This window comes from Acomys minous, assembly GCF_964271855.1.
Source record: "Acomys minous genome assembly, chromosome: 6".
In the NCBI taxonomy this organism is placed as follows: Eukaryota; Metazoa; Chordata; class Mammalia; order Rodentia; family Muridae; genus Acomys; species Acomys minous.
In genome coordinates, this window is record NC_140487.1 from 80,418,904 (window position 1) to 80,443,479 (window position 24,576).

The 24,576-nt window shown below is 40.7% G+C and overlaps 1 protein-coding gene across 1 annotated transcript in view; it reads left to right on the plus strand.

Moving 5' to 3' along the window:
- Positions 1–24,576, plus strand: part of LOC311600660 (leptin receptor) — a 101,599-nt gene that overhangs the window by 70,787 nt on the left and 6,236 nt on the right. The window contains exons 15-19 of the mRNA XM_084787628.1: positions 5,946–6,162; positions 8,575–8,757; positions 10,076–10,171; positions 11,696–11,801; positions 13,349–13,424. Of these exons, the coding sequence (XP_084643754.1) occupies positions 5,946–6,162; positions 8,575–8,757; positions 10,076–10,171; positions 11,696–11,801; positions 13,349–13,424 (678 nt within the window). The remainder of the gene's footprint in view (positions 1–5,945; positions 6,163–8,574; positions 8,758–10,075; positions 10,172–11,695; positions 11,802–13,348; positions 13,425–24,576) is intronic.

A 24,576-nucleotide genomic window follows, 5' to 3' on the forward strand; every position in this document is an offset into this window, starting at 1 on the left:
CACACATTCACATACACACACGCGCGTGCACACACATACTCACATTCACACACACACACACACACACACACACACACTCACACACATAATAAATGTTGCTTTAAAAAGTAACAGTCTCTGACATTTTTACATATAAAAATTTTAAGATAGTTTTAGACTAATATAAAAATACCAAAGAACGTAGAGAATTTCCTCAAATCCCCATATCCTATTTTTTTTATAAATAACACCTTGCATTAATATGATGCATTTGTTACAGTTAATTTCAAAAATTCTGATGTCATTTTAATTGAAGTTCATAACTGATTCCAGCCAAGCTAGAATTTTGTATAATTTTCCCCAAATGTTTTGATGTTTCCTCATGAATAGATTCCCCTATGGGTTTGGGGTACAAAGCACCCATTTTAAAAACAACATTTTCTCATGCAATATTAAGGCTACATACTACCCAAGGTCAGCAGAGCTGATGTGAATCTTGCTGAGGTAGCTTTGAGAATGGTGTAGCCTCTCGCTGTATGGTGATTCCCTTTCTGTGTTGTACTTTTTGGATTGCGGTCACCATGACAAGCTGGTTGTGAGTAGAGAATCTAGGAAAAATGATTTAGAACTCTTTCTCATGGCAGATTCTATCTTGCATCACATTTTTACCAATTATTTGTGTCAGTGAGGAATGTGAATATTTAGTTATGCATTGGATTATAATCTAATATGGACTGAGTACTTTTTTAAATGAAAATACTTTTAGAGGTTTTGGATTTTGGGATACTTGTACATTCTTTACAGCAATACATTTCTAATTAAATACCTGGAATTCAAACTGCTTCAGATCTGAAACTTCTCAGGCATCATGTTAGCTCTTCAGGAGTCATGGGCTGCAGCAAGATTGGATGCCATGGTTAGAGATGCCCACTTGTTGTTCCCAGTTTCCTGCCCCAGTCATCAGAGCCTCTTTGAATTGAGCCATGTCTCTGGCACATCTCCATCATTGGAGGTGTTAATTAAAACAAACAAACAAACAAGATTGAAAATGACATCAGAAGATGGAAGGATCTCCCTTGTTTGTGGATCAGGAGAATTAACATAGTAAAAAAGGCTATCTTACCAAAAGCAATTTACAGATTCAATGCAATACCTATCAAAATACCTACACAATGTTTTAAAGTCATTGAAAGATCAATTCTCAACTTCATATGGAAAAAGAAAAAACCTAGAATAGCAAAAACAACCCTATACAATAAAAGATCCTCTGAAGGAATCTCCATTCCTGATCTCAAGCTGTACTATAGAGTAACAGTAATTAAAACAGCATGGTACTGGCACAGCAACAGGCTGGTTGATCAATGGAATAGAATTGAAGACCCAGAAATGAATCCACACACACATGGTCACTTGATTTTTGACAAAGAAGCCAAATCTATTCAATGGAAAAAGGATAGCATCTTCAACAAATGGTGCTGGTAGACATGGATATCTACATGTAGAAAAATGCAATTAGACTCCTATTTGTCACCATTCACAAAACTCAAGTCCAAGGGGATCAAAGACCTCAACATAACACCAGAGACATTAAATCGGTTAGAGGAAAAAGTGGGGAAGATCCTGGAATACATTGGCACAGGAGACAACTTCCTGAACAGAACACCAACAGCCCAGGCCTTAACATCAACAATTAATAAATAGGACCTCATGAGGCTGAGAAGTTTCTGTAAGGCAAGAGACACTGTCAAGAGAACAAAGCGACAGCCTACAGACTGGGAAAAGATCTTCACCAACCCTACATCTGACAATGGCCTAATATCCAAAATATATAAAGAACTCAAGAAATTAAACACCACCAAACCAAATAATCCAATTGAGAAATGGGGCTCAGAATTAAACAGAGAATTTTTAACAGAGGAATATCAAATGTCTGAGAAACACTTAAAGAAATGCTCAACGTCTTTAGTCATCAGAGAAATGCAAATCAAAACAACTCTGAGATACCATTTTACTCCCATCAGAATGGCTAAGATCAAAAATTCAAGCAACACCACATGCTGGCGAGGATGTGGAGAAAGAGGAACACTCCTTCATTGCTGGTGCGAATGCAGTCTAGTGCAGCCACTTTGGAAAGCTATCTGGCACTATCTCAGAAAACTGGGAATAGGGCTTTCTCAAGACCCAGCTATTCCACTCCTTGGAATATACCCAGAAGATGCTCCAGCATACAACAGGGCCATATGCTCAACCATGTTCACAGCAGCCTTATTCATAGTAGCCAGAACATGGAAACAGCCTAAGTGTCCCTCAGTAGAAGAATGGATAAAGAAACTGTGGTACATATACACTATGGAATACTACTCAGCTATTAAAAACAAGGATTTTCTGAAATTTGTGGACAAATGGATTGAGCTAGAAATGATCATAATGAGTGAGCTAACCCAGAAGCAGAGAGACTCAAATAGTATATACTCACTTATATCTGGACACTAGGCCAAGGGGTATGTCTCATGAAAGTCTTCACTTGACAGGAAAATGGGATAGTGGTGAGGACATCCTAAGGTGGGAGAAATATAGGAGATAGGGAAATAGATGGATCCAGAGGGTCCTAGAAACCTACAAGAAGAACACTATGATGGGCAGATCTGGGCCCAGGGGTTCTGCTCCATCTATGGCACCAACCAAGGACAATTTTTTGCAGTCATCATCAAACCCCTACCCAGACCTAGACAAGGGACAGAATATTCTCCACAGTTAAGTGAAGACTGGGGACTGACTTTCACACAAACTCTGGTGCCCCTTATTTGGCATGGCCCCTTGATAAGGAGGCCTGATGGCACTCGGAGGAAGGATAGCAGAGTACCGAGAAGAAACTTGATACCCTAGCATCATATTCAAGGGGAAGAGGTCCCCATCAGTCACAGTCATAGGGAAGGTGAATGGGGTGAAAGTGAGAGGGAGGAATGGGAGGATGCACGGGATGGGATAGCAAATGAGATGTAATATGAATGATTTTATTTTTCAATAAAAAAACCAAACAAACAGACATTTTTTAACATTCATGTATTTGTTGTTTTCTTATTGTGTGCTGTGTAAACACTTGAGTACACCTGACACAGGTATGGAGTCAGAGGACAATTTACAAACATTGGTTCTTTCTCTCAGAGTAGAGTTCTGATCATCAAACACAAGCCATCAAATTTGGTGGCAAAAGCATTTATATTAGCAGTCTTGCCAATCCTATTCTTAGTTTTTAAAGTGTTGATAAGTTGAACTTTATTAAAATAAATTCTGGCCCCACGAAATACTGTCAAGAGAATGAAAGGGTCATTGTGGCAAGGGTGCCTCAGTTTCAACAGTAAGAAAACAAGTAGCCCAGCAAAAATATGGACACAGAATCTGAATAGAAATGTAGCCAAAGCAGATGCATAGGTGGTAAATAAAGCATGAGAAGATTCTCAGTATTGTTTGTCATGGTTGGGAATTTATAAAGTAAAACAAAAATGATGTCTATTAGAATAGTTAATTATTCTTAAAGATATTTCAAATTACTGATTGAGAATACAGGACAGCAAGAAACTTGGTTTGTTGCTAGTGGAAATGCAAACTTGTGCAGCCACTGTGCAAGTTAAATGTAGCTTTGATAGAGCATCTTGTTCAAAGATGCTTCCCTGAGTGACTCGAATCTTTCTCTATATGAAAACTTGCATATACATTACTCAGACCACTGCATTCATAATTATTATTCCAAAGAGACTCTTCTGTAGAATGCTGAGATTGTAGGCACACAACACTACATATTTGCCCAAACTAAAAACTTCATAGGACAAAGATTAAACCTTAGATCACACAGATTAAAAAAATTATCATAGACTAGAAGATTCCAAGGTGAAATACAGACTATGACTAGGGTATCTCTGTCACAAGTGTATGAAATTACCTCACTCAGGATAGCAAAGAAAAGGGCCTAATTAATCTTGGAAATGAGTCTGGAGGGTGAAAGATGGGAGACACTACGTAGATACTTTGGATTTGTACATTTCTTCCAGGGATGCACGCTAACAGTTATTACATCTGTGTATGTTTACCTTGGAATGAAAAAATTAGGAAGATGAATGGGGATGAGCCCATTTTTCACTGGTCTTCTGGAAGGCTCCAGACTAGCAAGAGAGTCAGCCAGAATGATTGTTGCAGGAACAGATTTGAATTAGAGATCAGCATAAGCTCATGTTAAGCTTAAAGCAATATTTAGAGATATGTATATGTCCAAGGGCCTGTATATATGCATATACTCTTGTGTTTGTGAGCTAAGATGTCCTAAAAGGTAAGACAGTCTTGGAAAAAGGAATGTTTCTAACACTGTTATCCAGTCAAGGAAATCAGGAATTGAGAGAAAAGTTCATTTTAGGGCTGGGGCGGTAAATGTACAGGTGAGCCATGAACATCTTATGATATCTTTGATTTTTTTTACTTATGATTACAAAAATAAATATTAACACATAAATGGCATGGCTGTTTTTCAGATAAAATAAAACTGGTGGTTCCTTAGAGACTTTTTCCTCTGTGGTGGTTCTTTACATCCTGTCTCCACTCTGCTACCCATGAGAGTCTGCTACTGCAGGATACACGTGTCTGTGTGAGTGTGCCTCCACCCTGCCACCCATGAGGGTCTGCCACTACAGGATACACGTGTCTGTGTGAGTGTGCCTCCACCCTGCCACCCATGAGGGTCTGCCACTACAGGATACACGTGTCTGTGTGAGTGTGCCTCCACCCTGCCACCCATGAGGGTCTGCCACTGCAGGATACATGCATCTGTGTGAGTGTGCCTCAACCCTGACACTCATGAGGGTCTGCCACAGCAGGATACATGTGTCTGTGTGAGTGTGCCTCAACCCTGCCACCCATGAGGGTCTGCCACTGCAGGATACATGCATCTGTGTGAGTGTGTCTCTGTCACTTGTGACTTGGAGACACCTGTTCTAGTCTGGTTTTATAAAACTCAGCTTGTAGTTTTCTAAGGGACTGGGCAGAATTCAGTTTTACCTGCAATATAGGCGAAGGTTAATGAGAAATGAAGGTCATGGCTGGACTCTACACAGTGGACAAGCAGCATTGGAGCTGCTATGTGTTTTATACAGGAGTCTTCCATAACATGCTATGATTTATATATATAAACTATTGGACAGAAATACCAAGGGTCACATACACTACCCAGAAAACTTCTGCTATTTGTTAACCTTCAAGGTTTTCATTTGTCTGTTTGTTTTAAAAGAGTTATTTATTTATTTATTATTTATACAGGATTCTGCCCACACACCAGAAGAGGGCACCAGATCTCATTGTAGATGGTTTTCAGCCACCATGTGGTTGCTGGGAATTGAACTCAGGACTGTTGGAAGATCAGACTGAGTCAACTCTCCAGCCCCATTTTGTTTGTTTGTTTGTTTGTAAAAACTCTTCTTGCTCCGGACAGTCTTCTGAGCACATCCTGGGAGGAACAGTGGCAGATTTAATTTGTTTGGGTTCTTGAAATGGCAATGAACACCTGAGCTTTGTTCTTTCTTCCTGAGCAGAATCTTCCCCTGGTTGTTAGACGAGGAACCTTCCTATGTCAGTTTTTCTCTGTGACTACAGTGAAAACTCTTAGCGTTTCCTGTGTATTCTTAGTATTTCACATGTCTCACTTGTGTTCTCACTTCATTGTCTTGAAGGGATTTAGTCAGTAGGTCTGAAGAAAAAACAAAGAGGAAAATAATTTCCCTGTGCTGCATGCCTTATACATACCTACTGCATTGCTCAATTTCCACTCTCCTCTGCTCCCCAACCCTTTAATACTAGATTGAGCAGTGCTTGCCGCGGTCTAACTCCTGTTTCCTGGTGGGAATGTGCTGTAAGACTTCCATGATCTCCATTCATATGACCACAGTGGTCCATGTGCTAATTAAGTTTTGTGTTTGCTGCAGCCCCTGATGAGCAATGCCTCACTGTGCAGCGTGAGGAGGTACGTGGTACAGCACCATACTGCCCACAATGGGACGTGGTCAGAAGACGCAGGAAAGCAGACCAATCTCACTTTCCTGTGGGCAGAGGAAGAACACACAGTCACAGTTCTGGCCATTAATTCCATTGGTGCTTCCCTTGCCAATTTCAACCTAACCTTCTCATGGCCCATGAGCAAAGGTAAGAGATGCTGAGGGGCTGCTGACCACCCCAGTCATTTATTTTTATGTTGGTCCATGCAGAATGTCTTGTTCCTTGTTATTATTTCAGCCCCACTATTAGACAGTGATGTGTCCTGCTTCCCACATCTTGTTTTATAGCCCAGCATCCACATCATTCTTGCCCCCTTCCCTCCAACTCCTCCTATGGACCCGCTCCAAAATTCATAATCTCACCTTTTTTATTTATTACGCATATAAATATAACTTACTGAGCCTGTTTAGCTTTGTTCTTTTGTGCATGTGTCCAGGACTGACAAATTGGGATTAGTCAGTCTGTGAGGAAACTCATCCCCGGAGGAGACTGCCTCTCCCTCTCTCAGCAGAAACTGATCACCTATAGCTCTTCATCTAGGGTGTGGCCATGTGGAATTTACCCTGTCCACACTGGCATGTCAACTAGTGTTGTCATTTATAATGGTCTTATTCAGGTAGCCATATTGTTTAGCGTTTATATCCAGGGGACACTATCAACAGTGGATGTCCTGAGCCTCTGACTCCTACAGTATTTCCTTCTTCTATTCCATGGTTTTCCCCTGAGCCTTAGATGTGCAGGATGCAATGCCAATGTATTAGTTGGGCTTGGATACCCCCTTTTAGTATGTAACCTCTGTACAACCCTTCTTGTCTAAATTATCCTCTGAACAGTCTAGGATCCACTTTCATACTTCTCTCTTCTCCGTGTGAGAAATACATTGCCAACCAAAAACCAATTATGTACATCTAGTAGAACATATCTGAAATGGCATTATTAGCAATAGAATATTCTAGTGAATCTAATACTTAAACCATTTGGAATAATAAAGGTGGGTCGCTCTCTAAATATTAGAATATAGAATATTTTATATATAAATATAAAGTATTTTGTTATATGTAGTATTCTATAAGCACTTGCTACATATTATGGTATATTTTGCATGAGGTATAATTTAACACTTATATGTAAAATACTATGCATTTTAGTAGTAGCATGATAAGCCATATGGACTCAAATTAATTTCTGAGACTTGAAAACTGTTGTGGACTTTGTGAGTAGTGAGCACCTCACCTTCATTAATGTTGGTATATTTGATTATTCTGAGCATTGATACTTTCCATTTAAATGTCAGAGTATGTATGTAGAGGTCAGAGGACAACTTGTGGGGGTTAGTTTTCTCCTTCCCACATGGGGGTCCTAGGAAGCATAACTCAGGTTGTCAGACTTGGTGCTGGTGCCTTTACCTGCTGGAGCATCTTGGTGGCCCAAGAGTCACACACAAAAGGAGCTTCTAATCTGGATTGTGTATCAAAAATACCATTTTAAATAGAAAATATTCATCTTCTGGCAACTCTACCAACCTGCTAACCTTTCCAAGACTCACTTCTTTCATGAAGTCTCTAATTGCTTAAATATGTCATATTCCTTCTTTAAAGTTCAGGGCACATTCTAAAACTTTAAGGATAATTTATACTTTTCAATTAAAATTATCACCGTATGTCTTTGTGAGTGTGTGCATGTTTATGGGCATGCATACTACAGTGAGTGTGTGGCGGTCAGAGGACAACTTAGTAGAGTTGATTTCACCCTCCATCTCTACTTGGGTCCTGGGGATTGAGGCAGCGTCTCATTGTGTAGTCCTGGCTGGCCTGGAACTCACTGTGTAGACCAAGCTCATGGAGATCTGCTTGTCTCTCTGTCCTGTCAGTGCTGGGACAGAAGGCATGTGCTACTGTGCCTGGACAGGGGTATGATTTTTGGAAACAAAGCAAACAGGAGCTTGATCTTGGGTTGGGGGTAGAGAAGCCATCTTAGGAAAATAATGTCGATTGCAAACTAAATTTCCTTCCATAGGTTTGGGGTGGGGGAAGTCTCAGCTTCCAGCAGATGCACAGCTGGTCAGGTTTTCACTGCTCAGGGGAAGAGGTATAGTAAAACAAGAGTGGGTGGCTTTTGCATGGAGAAACACACTCAGCCAAGAGTGGGTTGAGATATGGCCCATGCGATGGTCGCGTTGGCATTATGTGAATGGCCTCTTCATAGGTGCAAATGCACTGAGACCTTCTGAAAGGGCTCTGCCAAGGGGATTCTTTGAAAGTGTCACTCACCAATGGGAAAGAAGAGCAGGTGGGAATTGGAGAGCATGGTTAATAGACTTGTGTGAGATTGCAGCTGAGAACAATTTTGACCCTATCAAAACTCCACGTTTAGATTTGAGGTGGAATCCCTCTTCTTCTCCATGTCATAGACCCCTTGCGCTCTGCTTGTGTGATTTCCATGCTGTTTGTATAAATCGTCTGCCTCCTCTTCCTTCTCCATTCAGCTGCCATTTCTCAAGGCCGTTAGCAGATTTTCATTTATCTTGAATTGAAAATAACCTCCTTTTCTTCCCCTCAGTGAGTGTTGTGCAGTCACTCAGTGCTTACCCGCTGAGCAGCAGCTGTGTGATTCTGTCCTGGACACTGTCACCTGCTGATTACAATCTATTATACCTGGTTATCGAGTGGAAGAATCTTAATGAAGATGATGGAATGAAATGGCTTAGAATCCCTTTGAATGTCAAGAAGTATTATATCCATGGTATGTGTCCAGTACTATTCCTGGCTTAGTATGGCACTATAGATGGCAATTCAGATAATAAATTGGTAACGACAACCTCAAAATGAGGGTGCCAAGTGCTACCAACGGACTTATAATCCAATTGCCCCATCAGAACATTTGCTGAATTTCTGTGAGCATTTTTCTTTTATGTTTTATGCAGATGCAATCAGATGCCTTAAATCTTTTCCCCAACCCTTTCTGTCAGAATATGGGATGACCGTATAACCTTTTATAAGTGTATATGAGGTATTTACTTAGTTGAGCTTATATTGGTTTCTGTCTTGCTTTTTAATGTCTTCTAAGGTCTAATGCCAGATTTCCCTCCACCTCAGTACCCAATTATAATGCCATTAAGCAGTGAGGGGCTGGCTAGGCTAGAATTCTGAGGACTCTGAGCCTGATGACCTAGGTCAGTGTTATCATTGCAAGAGTGGCCAGTTTCCCTGAGAGGTAAGAGCCAAGAGCAGTAACAGCTTCAGGCATCTAGAATTTAGCCTCAGGATAAATTTATTTGCACAGCACAAACAGGGAACCAAGTTCACTGTCACCTCGGAAGCTGGTTACTCTATAAGCCAGAGGGATGAGGGATGCAGGCTTCTCAGAGCCCTGTCTCTTATGGGCCGCAGGTCTTATATCATTAGCATCTGCAGGTATCATTGCCAGATGTGTCTTGAACATTGTGCGGATCGTCTTTCACCATGTATTGAGATCCTCAGATAACACCAGAGAACGTCTTTTTGAGTGACATCTACAGATTACTTTCTTTTTTGGTTTTTGTCCAAGATGGGTTCCTCTGTGTAGCCTTGGCTGTCCTGGACTCACTTTGTAGACCAGGCTGGCCTGGAATTCACAGAGATCCTTCTGCCTCTGCCTCCCTGAGTTCTGAGATTACAGGTGTGTGCCACTGCACCTGGCTTTGCAGGCTATTTTCAATGGGGAAAACGAAGTAAGCTGAACTCACTTAGGAAGAGAATCCTCCCTACTCTGAGGATGACAGGAGAAGGGATATCCTGCAGTCCTGGAGTAGGAACTCAGGAAAAAAGGAAACGTGTCTTGAACTTGAACAAACTGGCTCATACTGGCACATACCCTTGGAAACCAGTTATTTGTATCTAAGAGTTTTGAAAACTTATTTGAAAACCACTATCATTTCTAGCAAACTTGGAGTGTTTAGGTTATTTTTGAAATTCCTTTAGTCATCAAGTCAATCCTGAAATAGTGACTAGTGTTGTAACAGCATAGGCTGCAGTTTTCTATATAGATTTCATTCTTGCTTAACACTATATTTTCTTTTCAGATAATTTTATTCCTATTGAGAAATATCAATTTAGCCTTTACCCAGTATTTATGGAAGGAGTTGGAAAACCAAAGATAATTAATGGTTTCACTGAAGGTAAAAAATTGTATTTTCCTTTTTAAAAAGTATTTGTGTGTGGTGTGTGTGATACTGATATTCTGCACATGTGCCTTACACCCAAGTACAGACCAAGGGACAACCCTTGGTACCCCATCGTTTCTACTGTCGGTTCCTGGGATTGAACGTGGGTTGTTGGGCTTGCATTGCAAATTTTTCCTTGATGAGGTATCTTTCAGCCTTACTTTACTTGATTTTGTCTATGTGCTTTCTGGTTTGTCAGCAGTTATGCTATCACTGGATTAATTTCTTCCTTATGGGATCATGGAAGAGCTGAGATTTTTACCTAGAGGTGTCATTGGGTTGTTCAAGGAATTTCTTTCTTTCTTTTTTACCCTTTCTCTCTCTTTCTGTTCCTTTCTTTCTTTCTTTCATCTGAAAATTGATCATTAAATTCACCGAGCACGCTCTGTTTGGATTACTGCACTTACCCATGTTTTAATTTTTTATTACTTTTAAAGTTATTAAATCCAAGTAACTTAAATAATGGAGTTTCAAAAGAGAAACATGTTAGTTGCTTCAGAATAATATTTATTACTCAACAAGTATTTGTTGAACATTGTTCTAAGGACTGGAGACCAAATGGTGAACATAAGTCTGTCTTTGTGGGACTTAGGTCCCACTGCTACACAGGGAGTGATGGTCAGGGAATGTGTTGCTTAGATACAGCACCAGGAGAAAGGCAAGGCCTTGAGGGCAGATACACGAGATGAAGACAAAGTTAAAATGTGGTGAGGAAAGGATGGAGGTGGTCCTTCTGTGGGCTCTTGTGCTTGATCAAAGCTCTGAGTATGGAAAGAAAAAACATTGTGAGATGCAGTGCTATGTGCCACACCCTGAGGCCTTAAGCAGCAAGGACACCAGTGTGACTATATCTGAAAAAATGAAGATTGGCAGATGCTGTCAACAGGGTCCACAGGAGCAGAAAGTGAGTTCATCATGGCACCTTTAATTGGCGCTCAGAGTCACAGAGTTAAAAAACAATTAGATGGATAGGTCTTGCAAGTACATAATTCTAAATCAATGTTTTGCTAGATTTCAAGTATAATATTAGTCAAAACAACTATTAATGTAGACACAATGTATTTTTATTGCTCCTTTAAAAATACTTATTTTAGTTTTTACATATATGACCGCTCGCCTAAACATATGTCTGTGCACCAAATGCATTCCTGACACCCCCAAAGACAAGAGCCAGAGCCGGGTATCCTGGACCTAGAGTTATATATAGATGGTTGTGAGCTGCCATGTGCATGCTGGGAAGTGAACCACAGCCGGTGCTCTGAGCTCCTGAGCCATCATCTCTGCAGTTCCTACTTTCTTCTTTTTAAAGTTTCTCTGTGTTTGAAGGTAATATAGACATAGTGACATTAGCTTATGTGTATGTTTCTGTGTGTTTGAAAGTAATATAAACATGGTCAAATTAGAATGCGTGTTCTGCACGTGATTTTACAGTATGGTCTCTATAAGTGGCTGGTCATTTGACTCATGTCTCTCTTTCAGGCGATAAGGAAAAGCAGCGGAATGATGCAGGGCTGTATGTGATCGTACCCATAATTATTTCCTCTTGTGTCCTACTGCTTGGAACCCTGCTAATCTCACACCAGAGGTACTGCACTTGATTAAGGGCCTGTGCCATAAATAGTGTAACAAGTGTATTCAAAGTCAGACATAAAGCCTAACTCATAATATTAACAAATACAATTGCATTAAAATGCTCTTATATGTGTTCCAAATGCAATTAACATGACACAAAAGAAAAGGTTGCTTTCAGGAAATGACTTTCATCTTGATATGACAACGTACACGTGAAGGCAGAATTCAGCTTTACATTTTTCCCCCTGTAGCCGGGTGGTGGTGGTGCACACTTTTAATCCCAACACTCAGGAGGCAGAAGCAGGTGGATCTTTGTGAGTTCAAGACCAGCCTGGCTTGAGCAGGACCCCTGGGCCCAAATCTGCCTATCATAATGTTCTACTTGTAGGCTTCTAGGACCCTCTGGATCCTTCTACTTTGCCATTCTCCCATGCTTCTCTCATCTATAGTCCCACTAGAATGTCCTCCCCTCTGTCTAAGTTTCCTGGTAAATGAAGGCTTTCGTGGGACATGCCCCTTGGGCTAATATGCAGATATAAGTGAGTATATACCATTTGAGTCTTTCTGCTTCTGGGTTAACTCACACATTATGATCATTTCTAGCTCAATCCATTTATCCAAGGCAACAGCCAAGGACAATACAGGCGGTAAACCTTAAACCCCTACCCAGATCTAGACAATGGACAGAACACTCTCCACAGTAGAGTGGAGAGTGGGATATTACTTTCTCACATACTCTGGTGCCTCACCTTTGACCATGTCCCCTGGAGGGGGAGACCTGGTGGCACTCAGAGGAAGGACAGCAGGTTACCAAGAAGAGACTTGATACTCTATGAACATATACAGGGGGAGGTAATCCCCCTCAGGAACAGTCATAGGGGAGGGGAATAAGGGGAAAATGGGAGGGAGGGAAGAATGGGAGGATACAAGGGATGGGATAACCATTGAGATGTAACAAGAATAAATTAATAAAGGAGAAAACAAACAAACAAACAAACAAACAAACAAACAAAAGACCAGCCTGGCCTACAGGACAGCCAGGGATACATAAAGCAACCCTGTCTCAAAAAACAAAAGACAACAACAACAAAAACAACAACAATTCTGTATATGCATTCAGGACTCAGCTGACTCATAACAGGAAATCCCGCACAGTGTGTTCTTAGGTTTGGTAACAGTGGCTTTTAGAGCTCTTCAGTCTGGACTGGAACTTTTAGTGAGATCATGAGCTAGTGCTTTAGTTGAATGGGTGGGTATGGGTGGGGGGGGGCGGAACCATGTCAAGTGGGCTTGTTTCTCATGTCCCATGTGATGGTCATTTAAAATGTTTTCTAAGGAAAACCTATGCAAGGGAGTTAGTTACTGAAGCATACAGCTTTCAGTAAGAGGAGGCTGGCTGTTCATGGGCATTTAGTGAACACTTTATGAAATCAAATGTAAACATGGATGTGGCCCTACTGAGCTGAGCCAGTGGACCAATGCTGATTCTGTATGTTAACTGTCAATGTTTCTTCAGTCTGAATATTTCTGTAATGACAGTGTTGTATTTCTTCTTTACAGAATGAAAAAGTTGTTTTGGGAAGATGTTCCAAACCCCAAGAATTGTTCCTGGGCACAAGGACTTAATTTCCAAAAGGTCACTTTTTAAGTATTTTAACTCAGAATATCTAAGGCTGCACTTTAGATAACATATGACTTCTAGATTTTTAAATATCTTTAAAAGGCTTTATTTTGCTCAACTCATTTTTAGCAAGGACTCATTTGTCCTTAGCAATAGCCAGCCATAGGCATTTCATCAGAGGAGACAAAGTTCTGTCCCTTATCCCGTGAGAGTTGACAGCACATCTTTCTTTCTTCTCACAATACATGAAAAATAAATACTACAACAGAAAGTAACATTACAGATGGAGAATAGATAGCTGACTTTTTTCTGTCAGTATAAATGAGCTGTCTTTTTTCAAATGGCTTAGAATCAATATAAGTTTCTACTATTTAATATCCACAATTACAAGTACAATGATATTTTTATTCTGTGTTCCTTCAGGACACAGAATAATAAAACTCACGGTGAAGCTGATTTGTAGGTGAAAGAAAGTGACCCTTGTGGCATTTAGAGGTCTTAAGCCTCAGTTATTGTTTTATGTTACAGCTTTACATATTTATATATTGTAGGCTATTGCTGTCTTTGTGTTAACCTTGGGGTCTTCTGTCACCAAAAGCAGAATTAAACAACAAAACAAAACAAACAAACAAAGCCTATACTTGTTAGGTACATCATTTTAGAAGCAGGATTAGCTTCCCCAGTTGGAGCTTATCCTGATAGCAACTATTCCATATGTTGGCACGGCCGTTCGGGAGAAGCACGTTTCATCTTCTAGCCTGACAAAGATATATAAATATAAAAAAATGAAACAAAACTTGTGGGAAACATCTTGCTGGAAAGAGAAGAGAGAAAACAGAATGCTTTTAAAACTCTCTTCCATTTGTTTAAAATGCTGTTTGCAACTCACTAAACCAATCTCCCAATGTTCAAGTGGCATATGACTTGCAGTCAACAGAACACTGCTTTGCAGCTTGTCCATGAATGAACAAGCACACACTCTTGTACACACCACAAACAGCTCAACTGGTTGAATCAGAGTCTTTGATCAGATGGAACAACACCCTGTTTTCAAAGGGGCAGCTGTGCAGCTTTGCATTCAATCGTCTGTTCTGTGGACTCTTTGCTTTTCCTAATGCTAGCCTCTGACGGCTCCGCTGGACTCTGTCACCCTCTAACTCTGGACTTCTCTTATTTCAGTAGTGTTCTCGATTTTTTTCAACTAACAAAATATTATTCTTTTCTCTTCCACTATGAATTCACATGAGAACATTTTCACATATGTGTCATTTCTGTGTTTGTTCAGTAGGCATAGAGTGAGTATCTATAGATAATGAGAAATCGCTGCTAAACTGTAGGTGAAGAGATTTTTAAGATATCCTTTCTGTTTAAGAAATAAGAGTCAGGCTGAGAGGAGTGACTAAGGCTAAGTTGAAAGAATAAGAACTTGTATTTTGTTTTGTTTTTGCTTCTGTAATGATTGTTCATTTTTCACTTACATATTCACTCATGCAGTCCTTTTATTAATTAATAATAGTACGGAAAACCTGTCTCCCACCAATCACTTTGCTATACCTGGGGGCTATATTGATAAGAAGAACTGTGTATGCCCCAGGAATGTGTCATCCGGTGGAGAAGGTAAACACTGATCAGTTTATCATTAGACATAACATCACAGCCTTAAGCTGGTGTGCTGAGGGTTAGGATGTGGGATGCTGACTTAGAGTGTGGATGGGTATGAGTGGGCACAGGTAAGAGAGTAACATATGCCCTGGGTGTGATGGTGCACACCTGAGGTGCACACCTGGGATATGTATCAGGTTTTGGAAGGCTTAAAAAGGGGATTATTGTGAGTTCCAGGGAAGCCAGGGCTACGTAGTGATTTTGTGACCAGCATGGGTTACATAGGAACACTGTTTCAACAAACAAGGAAAGGCAGGGGAGGCAGGGAGGAGAAAGATAAAAGTAGAAAGGGAGAGAGAGGGAAGAAAGTGAGATTGATATTTGAGTCAGACCTGGCTGATGAGTAGTCCTCACCTGCTGATGACTAGTCCTCACCTGGCTCTGGGATGCAAGTGTAGACACCTGGCATGGTCAACTGCTACTGCATTCTCAAACAGGAAATAGAGAAGACTAGACACATTTACAGCTTAAACATCAGTTTTTATTTTTCAAAATAAAAATAACTAAATGCCCATCTACATAAGAACCTGAAAACGTCACTATGTGCACACAGATCAATTCAGGGCCGTCCTCATCCTGCCTCTTAAAAGGAAACTGAAACTCTCTCTCCCTGCGGCATGGCACAGTTGGCATTTCTACCTTCATACTACTGTGAAAAAGGAATCTAGTTTTCACGAAAGACAGAAACAACTAGAATGACCTCAGCAAATATAGTTTGAACCTGTACCAGATAAATGTTTCCTCCCTTCCAAAGAATGCCTGGCAGAGATGAGAAGTGAATTAGCGAATGCCTTTAGACTCTGGCTTACCTGGCTGTGTCACTGCCACCCACCGCTGTTCCCCCATTAGAGCTAAGTATGTGGCAATATTCAGCTAGGTACCTGGAAGATATTTTAAGTACATTGAAATATCACCCTAAATTTTCAGTCTGGTAATTCTTAAATGATTTAATATATATATTTCTGTGTGTGTGTGTGTGTGTGTGTGTGTGTGTGCGCGCGCGCGCACAGGTACCCACAAATGCCCAGGGAAGGTCCCCATAGGCTTTAGAGCAGGAACTGACAGTTGTGAGCTGCCTGACATGAGTTCTGGGAAACACACTCAGGTCCTCTGGAAGAGAAAGCCCTGTTAATTGCATAGCCATCTTCAGTCCCTCAAGAGTATATTAAAAAAAAAAAGTGGGTTGTAAATATTCTCATTTGTGGTAGAGTCCTTATTACCTTTGCAAATACTCTTTACTTTCTCATTTCCAGTATACGTTGTCACAGTTTTTATGTATTTCTTGGGCGTAACAAAGATACACTCTTAAGAATGCATCAATACGCCAGGTGGTGGCACATGCCTTTATTCCCAGCACTCAGGAGGCAGAGGCAAGTGAATCTTTCTGAGTTTGTGGCCAGCTGGTCTACAGAGCAAGTTCCAGGACAGCCAGAGCTACACAGAGAAATCCTTTCTCAAAAAACAAAACAAAACAAACAACAAAAAATGAACTAAAAATCACAAATAGGCTGGAAGGTGGGTTAGTAGTGGTCAGGGCTGAGCACATACTCAACAAATATCTATAAAAACTTGGATTCAAACACAGGTCCCTTTGAGAAAGTGATATTCTTGCCATCCATCTCAAATTAGCATTGTGTCCTCTAATGTGGTTAATACTAAATCACAAACTCAAAGACAGAAGAGATTGTCAGTTGTATGTCACACATATTTTTACACAATGAAAAACTGTAAGTATAGGATCTGACTATTTTCTAAGTGCAATATATGGGAAAGACAAAATTACCTTTGTATTTACAAGTGAACATGGGGTCAGCATCTTTAGTCATCAGGGGAATGCAAGGCCACAGGGTGCCCTCCACAGCTTGTGGGATGCCCATCACAGGAAGCACAGAAGCACCACACAGCAGGGACACTGAGGCTTTCAGAATGCTCATGGGGATGTAAAAACAGTACAGGCCTTTTAAAGAGTCTGGCAGTTCTTCCCAGCTTAAATCAGGACTCAGCAATCTATTGTAACATTCAAAAAAGTATTTTCAATAATACAGAACTTGAAAAAATCAAAATGGCCTTCAAATGATAAATGAATAAAGAAAATATGATATACCCAGCCGGGCACGGTGGAGCACACCTGAAATCCCAGCACTTGCAGAGGCAGAGGCATGTGGATCTCTGTGAGTTCTAGGCCAGCCTGGACTACAATGTGAGTCCAGGACAGCCAAGGCTACCCAGAGAAACCCTGTCTTGAAAAACAAAACAACAAACAAACAAACAAAAAAGGCAAAAAAGATACATCTAATTCAAAACTAAAAAGACACTGCAAAATTAAAACAATTCAAATTGTTTCTAAAGTGTATTTTAATATTTAAATACTTATATATATTTAATGCAAAATTTTTCTTTACTTTGCTCTTCAAATCCTGATTTGAAAGAACACTACTTTTTACATTCTATACCTGTAAGTCCTAGACATCTAATCTCATCTCTAAAGAGATCCTAAAATTAATTCTCTCCATTTTTTTTACCATTTTCCTTTCCTTTGGTTTTTAATAAACCAAAAGCTACACTGCCTTGGTCACTGTTTTTTTGCTGTGAAGAGACATTATAAGAGACACTCTTTTTTAAAATTTAAGATTTTATTTTATTTTATTGGCACATACATTTATATTATTACAGGTAAGTAGAAAAATTACATACAGCAAGAAGAACCATAAAACATTCAAAGATCATATGAATGTTACATTCATGGTGTTTTGGCTAATTGCATTTGGCATCCTTGTGAAAAACATCTTTCCTATCTTGGTGAGTCTAAAATTCTGAATGACAATCAATATCTATCACATCTCATCTCTGTCAACTCAAAACCTCTATCTAGTCCTAAAAACATCTTAACCCCTAAACAGCTAAGACTAAACTATTTGGTCTTCAACCCTATCAGAGACTTGAGAAGGAATGGAACTTAATTACTTGAGTGAACCGGAAGTGCAGGTGAGCAGCTTCCAAAATGAGAAGGAAAAGAAAAAAAAAAATGACAGAGACAGTTTGCTGCCTGAACAGTCACCCCAAAAAGAAAGCATGCTTACAGTTTCAGAAAGTTAGTCCATTGTCATCATGCTGAGGAATGTGGTGTCACACTGAGCATGGTGCTGGAGATGCAGCTGAGAGCTGTATATTCTGACCTACAGACAACAGGTGGGGGATAGCAAGAGATAGATAGATAGATAGATAGATAGATAGATAGATAGATAGATAGAGAAAGAGAGAGAGAGAGAGAGAGAGAGAGAGAGAGAGAGAGAGAGAGAGAGAGAGAGAGAGAGAGAGATGGGGGGGAACTGGGCCTGGTATGTGCTTTTGAAACCTCAAAGCTCACCTCCAATGACATACGTTCTCTAACAAGGCCACACTAACGAGATCATACCTCCTGATCCTTCTCAGGCCACTCATGAACTGAGAATACAACTATATGAGCCTATGGATGCAATTTTCACTCAAGCCACTCCCTGGTCCCCATAAGCTCGTAGCTGTATCATAATAAAAATGCATTCATTCAGTCCAATTTCAAAAGACCCCATAGTCTTTCTTAATCTCCACTTTATGTCAAAGTCCCTCTGGAAAATCAAAATCAAAAAGCAGACTACATATTTCCAACACTCAATGGCACAGAATACATAATGACATTCAGAAAGAGAGGAAAGGGAGCGAAGTGAGGAAACATTGGACCAAGCCAAGAATGAAACCCAGCAGGGCAGGTTCCAAACTCTGTATCTCCATGTCTAACATCAAAGGGCTCTTCAGATCTCCAACTCCTTTTAGGTTCATTCACTACCACACTCTCTCTCTGTTGGCGTGGCCCCACACCACGCCTGCTGCTCTCCTTGGCAGGTCTCCAGTGACTCTGGCATCTCCAACATCCCCTGTTCTCTGATACAGTCTAGGCTTCACCTTCACAGCTTCACACAATGGCCTCTCTGGGCCTCCATGCAGAGGACTGCCCTGTCGTATGCCTGGTCTCAGTGCTTTTCTTCATCTTGGAGGAAGATTCTGTAACTCCTTTCCTATATCCTTGCTGCTAAAGCTGAGGCTGCCAACTTCTGCTTGTGGGGCTGCAAATTTGGCCCCCTCTTGTATTATATTTGCAGAAGATTTCAGTTGTTAATGGATCCCTTTTTTACTTAAGCTTAGCTGGGTAGGATCTTGCCCTGAGATTACTAGGTCAGCCTGGTCTACAAAGCAAATCCAGGACAGCCAAGGCTACCCAGAGTAACCCTGTCTTGAAAAACAAAAATACCAACCAAGCAACAAATAAAAAAAAGGCAAAAAAAGATATATCTTTTATTTAGCATCAAACTAAATGAAATAGTTCCTTTAAACATCTTATCTCCTTGAGCACAGGGCTTGGCTCTAACCTGGTTGCTCTTTTTCTCCTCAAACTGCCCATTTTCAGTGTCTCTTTCCCTCACTTGCTTCGTTTTTATTGCAGATCTGCAAAAGAGTGATCACTAATAGCCATGTGACCAGTCAATACCAGGTTGTCCTGAAATCTTCTCCGCCAGGGCCATTAACCTAAAACTCTTCCTAGCCCCCATCAGACTCTTAGGACAAGGGCAAAAAATAGCTTCATTTATTGAGGTTTTTTTTTTTTTTTTTTACAAGAAGGCGACAGACCTCCTCCAACAAGGTTACACCTAGTTAAAAAGAGCAGCATCTTCTAATCCTTCTAATCGTCTTCACACAGTTCATCAACCAGGGTATGATGCAGTATATGAGCCTCTGAGGCCCGTTTCCATTTAAACCAGCACTTATGCTAAACTAAATATGCAAATTAAAGGTGTAAGAGCTAGTATTTTTAAATCTTTTTGAAGAAAAAATGAGAATTGGGAAATGACTCAGTATGTAAGAGTCTTGCCTCACAAGCAGTCTGAACCACTGGATAGAGCAGCATGGTGTCTGCATCTCCAGTGTTCTTAGTGTGTAGGTGCCCTGGGGCCAGACAATTGCAGACATCTTGCAGGCCAGAAAGCTGGTAGAAGCAGTGGTGGACAACAAAGAGACCCTGTCTCAGACAAGGTTGAGGGCAAGAATGGATGCCTGAGGTTTCCCTCTAACCCCCGCACTCATATATTCGCTCTCAAAAAAGGTTTTTAAATTACATGTTGAGCCTGGTAATAAGCAGTATAGTGGTACCTTGTCGCTCATGATATTTCTCCCAAGACCTTTTTGTATGCAATACTTCCTTCTCTGTTTAAAATTTCATATGGTAAAGACAACACCAAAGTAGGATAAAGGACCTGAGGGGTCGTGTTTCATGGTAGAACACTTGTCTAGCATGTGCAAGCTGTGAACTCAGCCCTCAGCATGGAAGGAATAATCCCTGTGTACTATCATGGTGTCTTAAAGCTAACTAACTAACTAACTAACTAACTAACTAACTAACTAACTAACTAACTAACTAACTAACTATCAAACAAACAAGGCTGGAGAGATGGCTCCGAGTTTAAGAGAACTGCAGGCTCTTCCAAAGGTCCTGAGTTCAAGTCCTAGCAACCAAACAGTGGCTCACAGCCAATCTACAATGAGATCTGTTGCCCTCTTCTGGCCACTGTATACATGATAATAATAAATAATTCTTTAAAAATACAAACAAGAACTATAATGTTATATCTTTATAGTTTCTATATTTGTTTCATTTCTCATAATAGGAAGCACAGATACAGTCCTCCTCACTGCCCTCTCCCCTTTATCTCTGGATCCTTTTTTCTGACCGTGCATGTGCATGTGCATGCGTGTGTGCACATGCACGTGTGCATGCGAGCACACATGCACGCGTGTATGTGTGTGTGTTATAATCTGCTTTGTGCTTTTGGACTTTCCTACATGCACTCAGGTGTGTCTCTGATGAGCAGAAATACTTTGAGCGGCCCTCAAGGTTGGCATACTACCTCTGTCATTTCAGACTCTGCTGAGATATCTCAGGGTTGACAGGGCTTTGTCCAGGCCCCCAGACACCCAGTGGTTTCTCCATCCTGTGAACACAGCCTAATGACCCCCATCCTTCCCACCCTGCGGGAGAGCTCATCATTTGCCAGCTTTCTGTTTTCTGAGCAGTACTCCACCACTGCTGTCAGGAAGCACGGCTGCCAATGTTTGTTCTGGTGCATGCCTTGGCATTTCCATTTGCTTTTTTAAGGATTTGAAAAAATATAAGTGTGTAGCTCTTGCTTCACCCCACCCACAATTAACAATACTTTCAACTGTTTGCTTTTAGTCTTTTTGATGTGTCACTTCTATGTCCCTAAATTCTGTCTGCTCCTAGAACTGCATGTGGCTGCTGCCACAGATTCACAGGCATTGGGGATTTCATCATCTGCTAACTGGTCTGTAACTTTTCCAGTTCTCTGCAACTTTAGAAAAACTTCATCTTTTTTTTTCTTCATAGAGAAACTCTTTGAACTAATATATATATATATATATATATATACACACACACACACACACACAATATACATATGTATACACATAGTATACATAGAGATATAATTTCTTTCCTTCATTTTTTCTTCCATTTTTTAAATCTTTATAAATTGTCACTATACTGTACCTTATTTTGTATATGGGTTAATTATTTTAAACTAGACAACAAATAAACCACATTTATGTTGTTTTTAGTGTAACTTTTGTTCCATGAGGAGCTAAGTATTATAATATGATTGCTACATCTCTCTTTTTAAAAAGGATTTATTTATTATTATGTATTCAGTGTTGTCGGGATGTACACCTGCAGGCCAGTGGAGGGGATCATATCACAGTATAGATGGTTGTGCGCCACGATGTGGTTGTTGGGAATTGAACTCATGACCTCTGGAAGAGCAGTCAGTGCTCTTAACCATGGAGGCATCTCTCCAGCCCTGATTGCTACCTTTCTTGTTGATTCCAGTGTCAAATAAGTTTTGTTTGTTTGTTTGTTTGAATGAGAAGCCTTCCATTTGATCAATTCAATGAAAACAAATTTTAATTGGCTTCATTTTCCCCTTTTAGGGCTTCTCCCTTTGTTTCTGTTCCTAAAATTTCTTATCTACTTATGTACCTACCTACTATCTATAGTCTGTCTGCCATCCTAACTGGTTGTGTTTAGATTACATACATTGTTTTATACGGGCCATGTCTTGTCTTCGTTGGAGACTTTGCTGCAGAAATCCCCTTGTCATCTCACCCCCATCTCCACTAGATTTCAGTAGAATGGCTGTAGGTTATTATTCAGGCACTGGCTTCCAGCCAGAGCTGTTTCTCAGGTTTCTTTTCCTCCTCATCCTTGGTTAGATAGCCTCCTTGTGTGGCAAACCACTCTCGATGTGGTTTGTCTTAGTTAGGGTTTTTACTGCTCTGAAGAGACACCATGATCACGCAGCTCTTGTAGAAAAAAGCATTTAATTGGGGCTGGCTTACAGTTCAGACATTTAGTCTATTGTCATGGTGGGAAGCATGGCAGCGTGCAGGAGGACATGGTGCTGGAGATGCAGCTGAAAGTTCTTCCTACAGACCCTCAGGCAGCAGGAAGAGAAAGTGACACTGGGCCTAGCTTGAGCGTTTGAAACCTCAAAGCCCAGCCCCAGTGACAGACTTCCTCCAACAAGGCCTCACCTCTTAATAGTGCCCTCCCTATGGGCCTGTGGGGGCTATTTTCATATAAACCACCACACTCTCCCCTTCTTTCCATCTGTCCTTCCTCGTAGTCTGTGGAATATGGATTTCTTGCCAATAGGACTCAGCAGTCTTTCTTACCTTACTATCTGGAAGCTGATGTTGCTTCTGCAGAGTAAGATGGCTACTCACACGTTCCCTCCTTGCTGGTTTTTTATAGCTTTCCCTTTTGAGAAACATTCTAGTTTTGATATTCTGAAATTTGCTGACTAATGTGGGTTTTTCTATTTGACTTGAGTAAAGAGTCTCCATTCTCTCTCTTGTCAGTGTTAAGACACTCCACTATTTCTTTGATCATTTCTTTCCTTGTGTCTTTTTCTTTTTGCTGTCTCCATATTTGTTGGCTCTTAGACCCTCTTGCATAACTGGAGTTTTTCTTAAATTCTGAGGCATTGTTACCTTCCATTTTCCAGTACAATTGTAGGATTGTTACAAAGCATGACTTTATCTTTCCTGCCAAGGGCAGGATCAGAACCTTCTGTTTGGGTTTCATGCCTCAGTCTTGGAGAGATACCAATTATAGGAGTTTTGTTTTAAAATTCTTGTGTACCTTGCTTTATTACCTCAGAATCTCCCCCAAATGTCTTGCAGTCCTCTGCTTTCCACTCATGTGGGATGAAGCAGAAAGGCAAGGGTGGTGGGATTGCTACCCCTTGCACAGAGCTAGTGTCTTAGGCACCCACACTCTGAGATGGCAGTGTTTCGCTGCTATGCTCTTCCTCCCTCCAGAGGTTTGAGAACAAACCGGTCGCTTTGGAAACACAGACCAGTTCTTATGCAAAGGCCTTTTGCCAGCCATTTCTATCCCTTCTGTGTTCAGCAGGGCTGACTAGCTCTCTCTGCAGTGGCTACCCATGGCAACCACGGTCTGGTCTTCAAGCTCTCCTTGCACATTTTCTCTGATGTGTATTCCTCTGATTGTTCTCCCTTTTAAAAATTGAATTTCAGACATTCGTTGTATATTTTCTTTCTCAGGTCATGTGTATTTCATTTATTCTCATGCTGGCATGCTAGCAGTCTCCAGAGATGAGAACAGCAAGGACATCCATTCTGCTCTCTGGAATCAGAATCCTCTGTGTGCCCAAGAGTCAGATTCTTAGAGATTGAATCCTTGATGTAGGAAAATATGTTAAGTATAAGTTCAAAACACTTGCTTTTTCTGTCATTCCAATTTCATAGCATAAAAGACCTCAACCTTCCTCAATTTATTTTTCATTTTGGGCTATTTTTTTTTTCTGCTAAATCCAAAAGTAGTTTACACCTGTTTTATCTCAACTATAATTTTTCCATGCCATCCCATTTAAAAATTTTCAAATAAACGTTCTTATTAAAAAAACACTTGATGATAAATAAAACACCACACACGGAAATTAACCAGACTGCAAATCTATATAATTAAATGAACAATTAAATTAATACAAAACCAGTTGGGTGTTCGAAGCTCCATAAGGAGACTATCAAGGCTGGTGGATCTGGACCCAAGGGTGGGGGGGGGCAGGCTGCACAAACTGATGCACCAACCAAGGACATTGCTAGCAGAGAACCTACAGCCTATGTTCAGATGTAGCTGATGGACAGCTCATTCTCCACATGGAGAAGGGTAGGGGAGAAGTGGGGACTATCTCTGAAATGGACTCTGGTGCCTGTGATTTGGTCTCTGTCCCTTGGTGGAGAGGTCCTGTGTGAACACAGAGGAAGGGGATGCAGGCTACCCAGATGAGATGTGATAGGCTGTGTTCAGATGGTGAGGGAGGAGGACCCCATGAGTCAGAGGTCTGGGGAGGGGAATAAGGCAGAAGAGGGAGGGTGA